The 4,992-nt window shown below is 37.5% G+C and overlaps 1 protein-coding gene across 2 annotated transcripts; it reads right to left on the bottom strand.

Annotated features, from left to right (window-relative positions):
• Positions 1–644: 644 nt before the first annotated feature.
• Positions 645–4,907, bottom strand: LOC124865504. Of its 2 annotated transcripts, none has more exons than XM_047360639.1 (9): positions 4,620–4,907; positions 3,766–3,801; positions 3,491–3,649; positions 3,247–3,387; positions 1,948–2,178; positions 1,773–1,847; positions 1,532–1,713; positions 1,377–1,444; positions 645–1,181 (listed from the first exon to the last, which is right to left on the bottom strand). In XM_047360639.1, the coding sequence occupies exons 2-9, from the start codon at positions 3,791–3,793 to the stop codon at positions 1,097–1,099; spliced, it is 969 nt and encodes a 322-aa protein (XP_047216595.1). In that variant the 5' UTR covers positions 3,794–3,801; positions 4,620–4,907; the 3' UTR covers positions 645–1,096. The 2 variants fall into 2 exon arrangements, with proteins under 2 accessions (XP_047216595.1, XP_047216596.1); XM_047360640.1 differs by having other exon boundaries at positions 1,532–1,686; positions 4,620–4,906.
• Positions 4,908–4,992: the final 85 nt, after the last annotated feature.

Below are 4,992 nucleotides of genomic sequence, written 5' to 3'. Positions count from 1 at the left end.
AAGTCAGACATCTCTATGATCTAATCCTTTCTGATTTGAGCCAAATGGATCCCTTAGATTAAGATTAAACACAGACAAAGCAGCAAAATCAACTGGAAGGAGTTGTTTGCTGACAAAAGAGGATTGCATTTTAGTTGGTGTAAGATATTACATTTTAACTCTTTAGCATATATGTCAATATTTTTGGTGTGTGTGTGTGTGTGTGTCTAACAGGTGTTTTTTATTGGATGGGAGCTGCACTGGGGTCAACACCTGTGTCTTACTGCACCAGTTGTGGGAACTTCCAGTATAGGCCCAGTTTACAGCGTTTTAAACGAAGAGACAAGTTATTGTTTAAGGTTGCACTGAAAGAGCTTCTGAAGCTTTTTGTTCCCAACTATTTTTCATTTACTTTGCTTGAATTGAAACATCCTTTCAGTATAGACCTCCACATAGACTTTTTCCATTGATTAAACAGCCATATAACGTCATGCATGATCACACTGGGGAGACAGAAAAAAACAATGTTTAATCAGCCATCCGTGTCGTGTGTACTGATGTGTGATATTGTGATTTTATCAGACCAATGGAGGCCTCCCATGTGAGTTATATGGATATAGAAATTAATCATCTGGGTCTCCACCTGATTTATTAATTGGAAACAATTTGAAGCAAAATTTCAATATCTTTATTTACAACCAACAACAAACAACAGATAACAAGTTTGAGCATAGACGAAATGACAAAATATGTTAACAAGCAGTATAAATGAGGAGAAATAAGCATAAGAGTATGGAAGAGCAGGAGCTCCTCAGTCCGGATGTTTGAACTTTTAGATTCTTAGGGTTGGGTAATTAGGGATAAACATGAAGGTTGTTTAAAAAACAGAGACAGCATGAGGCATACGGTGTTTAGAAAGATCATTGCCTGTACAGCATTTGCTGAAAAAGCTCAAAGTGCTGCCAGCATTACATTTGATTATATTTTCATTCAGATGCTCATTTACATTCATGCTGCATTCACTCTCTGCTGTTCTGTTCAATCTTTCTCTTTATCTACATCTCCCTGCCTCCTCCTCCTCTCTCTCTCTTTATCTCTCCTTCCTCCTTCTTTCATGTCACTCCTGCAGCAGAGGTTGAAGCGGCAGGGCTGACGGCTTCTCTCTCCGGCGTCCTTGCTGCGGCTTTGCTGCAGCTGTTTGGCTGTGATAAAGAGAGTAAAGAGAAGTTTTCACACTAATTACGGCTCAATAATGAAGTGCTCGGTAAAAGGAGCAGAGAAAAGCGAAGGTCATTTTGTATAAAATGAGCAGAGTGTACTAGAGTAGCAGATAGAGATTAGAGTAAACAGAGTTAAAGGGATGTTTTAATTGATAGTGGTGTGTTGGGAGCATTTACCGCACACACTGGCAGTACATCTTGGGATTCCTTGAGAGTTGGACCTTCTTCATCCTCAGAAATGTTCGCTGTAAACATTTGTAAAAAAATACAGATTTTATTCCCTTCATTTTACCTTCCAGACACAAATTATCAGGCTGATTTTCCATATTTACCTTCCTTCTTTTGTTTCTCTTGTACACGACAATGACAACGACGATCAGGATGATAACAACCAGGCCTCCAGCTCCGATTGCAACCCAAATCCACCAAATCAGTCCCAGAAATACCGTGTCGTTAAACCAATTCTTGGTCGAGCCACCTGGTCGAGCTAAAGACGTCAGACCCCAGGGAGAGGCTGATTAAAATTAGAGAAATTCAAAAACAGGTAAAATAACTGAAACACAAAATCCTTACCAGTTGAATTCTGCCTGTTCTTTGAATTTGTGGCTTTGTTTTTTAATGGAGGAGTTGTTGGTTCTGGAACAGGATCTGAAAAACAAAAAACCTCTTTTTCCTTCTGGACACAGATTGCTTTTATTGTGATGCCAACTTTCAAAGGCAGGGTTATATTTTAGTAAAAACATCCTACCTTTTACATTGATGGTTATATTTTTGGTGAATGTATCCTGTTCATAGGACACTTTACACTGCCAAATCCCTTTGTGTGAGGAATCAGCAGATTTGAGATCAACTTTCTGTGAATACTCTACTAAACTATTGAGTTTGTGCCACTTGACTTTGGCGGCATTGTCCGGACTTTTGACCGAACACTCCAGAGTAGCATGAGCGCCAACCTCTAGAGCATCAGAGGGAACCAGGACTGGTGTAGAGATGGGGAAACAGAAACAAGATACAGTGAGAATCCTCCTAAAGCTGCTGACACTTTTTATCTTGTCACATATGTTGATGCATCTAAACACATACTTTAACATAGGTCTAAATGTGAGGAAATTAGGTGCATTTAGCAAAACACCAAATCCTGGAGTGTCTATGGAGCATGACGCTTATAATGCAGCTTCATCTTGCATAGTGTGCATGTACTGGGATGAGTGGTGTAAAATGTACATGCACTACTGTGTCACGACAGAGTACTTTTGCTATGATGTCATTCTATTGGCTTTTTTTATTATCCTTTTTTCTATACTTAATGATTACCTGACCATCTAGATATGAAGGCTAAATGCTTTAAACTCATGGTTCTGAAACTGAGGTGACCATTGGACTGTATTTATCAGTACTTTTTGTAACAATTATTTCCTAGGTAAATAAGAGCAAACCGTCATGTACAGCTTCTAAACACCAGACGTTTTTAATCCCTCACAGGCTTAAAAAATTGTTGCGCACACTTGGACTGCAAGTGGAAAGTAGCTTTATCCAAGTCTGGTTCAAAGCATCTCTTGCATCTCAAGCATTAATGTTTTTGGGCATGGCGCCTGACAAATAAATAATAATCTAATAGGAAATTCAAATGTGTAAAAGCAGGATGCAGGAATAATGACGACACAGGATACTTTTGTTGGCCACAAAAAAACAAGGCAGACTTGACAAGTAAAAAAAAAAAAACTTAAACAAGCTTTTATTTTTCCTTTCTGCTCCTATTCTGAAGTTTTCAATGCCAACCTTTAGTTTTTAACAGTGCAGTGGTGACTCCCTACTAATAGAAAGCTGTAGTAACACAGGTATTGTAATTATTGCAACCTTTTTTCCCTGAGCAGCTAACCTCTGAGGGACTAAAACCGAAACACGTTTAATATTCCCAACTGGTTCATCCTTTGATGTTCCATTAATTCACAATAGCTGTTGTTTTCAACATATAAATGCAATCATAACTGTACGGGCTGGTTCTCTACTTACTGTAGGTTTATTTTTTCCTGGGTGTTCTACTCACCTGAAAACACTATCAGAACGTGTTTATAAGAAACACCATCCACGTTACATGTGAACTTTCCAAAATCTGTTTCCATAACAGTGGTGATTTCCAGTTCTTTGTTGTTTAAAATCTTTGACCTTTTTGCAATTGGACTTTGTCCTAACATAAAGAGCATATATATATGGCATAATTAGGTATTTAATAATACACAAATTCAAAAATGTGCTTCAAAGTACTTTGATTTGACAAATTTTGTAGGAACCTTTGGAAGTCAAATGACTTTTACGCAAGAGTCTTATTATTAGCATATCATGACTCCATTCCAATTTAGAGTTGAAGCTGTGGGCACCACACTCCATGGTGACCTTCTGCCCAACTTCTCCAAAGAAGACTTTGCCTGCAGCAGAGAGCGCTCCCAGCACTGAAGAGATGAGAGGACAGTGAAAGAAAATCTTTCGTTTATTAAACATTGTTGGTTTAAGCTTCCGAGGACTGGTAACCAGTATAAAAATTACTTTAATAAGTAAACTGACTCACCCAACCCAAACAAGATGATTGTCTTCATTCTAGTTGCTGGATGTTACACCATTTTAAAAAAAGAACATAATTGCAGCAGTTCAGAGTGTGAAAGCAAACATTTTTTCCATTTTACAGACACATAGCTTCTGTTTCAGAGCGCTTTACCAAACATGTGATCCCTAACCACCAAGCTACTCTCTACTTCCTTCCTTTTTCCATTTACTTTTCTACATTAAAACATGTAACATATGCTGGTTTCACTTACAATGTTGAAATGGTCTTACAATATAAAAAAAGGCAAGTTTTGCTCTTTTAAAATTTCTTCAACTATGATGCTTCCGGTACGGAAACGTCATCAAATCCGCCATCTAAAATAAGTTTAAAACAATTTTACTATAAACAAATAATGCATTTCTATTGAAAATGCTCATAAAAACATTTTTATCAAAGCACTTATCTAGGTTCCTAAATATATTTCAAATTAAAAGGTTTCAGAGTAGATTTTCAGCATCCAGATGTACTTTGCGCCACTTCATAGCATCAAAAATGTTCATTTTCTGCCCATTACTCAGCATATAATTATAATCTGGTCAGTTAACACTGAAAATCAATCAATACCTGAAGAATATGTGCTGCAATATTTAATAGTTTAATTAGCCAAAATTAAAATGACTGGTAGTTGGAGCAGAACATGTAGGCAGATTTTATAGTTTGCTGGAAAATAAGGTGGAGAAACTCTTGATTGAACATAAAACATTATATTTAATCCTCGATCTATTTAAACTCCGTAACCGAACAAAAGTGCATCGAGAAACTCAAACATCTTAGGTTTACAAAACAAGTAAATCAAACAATTTGGATTGAGACCTCACCTTAACTCCACGTTTGGTGTTTAGTCTTTAATGCTGTTATTGAGGGTAAAAACCTCTTTTCATCCTCTCAGTAACTCAGTTCATCGAAACAAGTGTGCAAGGATGCACAAAATGTAGAAGGCGGAAGAGCTCTGAAGAGAAAGCAGCACTTAGAAAGTTGTAGGCCAATCTAAACCCCAGCTCTCTGTGGGTTTGCTATTTATGCCTGTGCGTTTTCTTGCCATCAAGGCCTGGCATTCTGTAAACTCTTCTGACAGAGCTCAACGAACCCGGAGCCATTATGCTTTATTCCGTAAGTAAATTTGTTTTTGCTTTCATTTGGTCATAAACGGGAAGTCAGAAAATGAAAAAGCCAAGAAATGAGGAGCAGACA

The sequence above is a fragment of the Girardinichthys multiradiatus genome, chromosome 3, assembly GCF_021462225.1.
Source record: "Girardinichthys multiradiatus isolate DD_20200921_A chromosome 3, DD_fGirMul_XY1, whole genome shotgun sequence".
Classification (NCBI taxonomy): domain Eukaryota; kingdom Metazoa; phylum Chordata; class Actinopteri; order Cyprinodontiformes; family Goodeidae; genus Girardinichthys; species Girardinichthys multiradiatus.
The sequence above is the reverse complement of the archived record's forward strand: the minus strand, read 5'-3'. Positions and strand labels throughout refer to the sequence as shown.

What these genes read in the sequence shown, in the direction of transcription:
- LOC124865504 (XM_047360639.1), bottom strand. Translation starts at nt 3,793, where the DNA reads ATGAAGACAATCATCTTGTTTGGGTTGG. An exon ending in AGAGAAACAAAAGAAGGAAG is followed by an intron (nt 1,445 to 1,531) that starts GTAAATATGGAA and finishes AAATGTTTACAG; the next exon opens with CGAACATTTCTGAGGATGAA. An exon ending in ATGTACTGCCAGTGTGTGCG is followed by an intron (nt 1,182 to 1,376) that starts GTAAATGCTCCC and finishes TCTTTATCACAG; the next exon opens with CCAAACAGCTGCAGCAAAGC.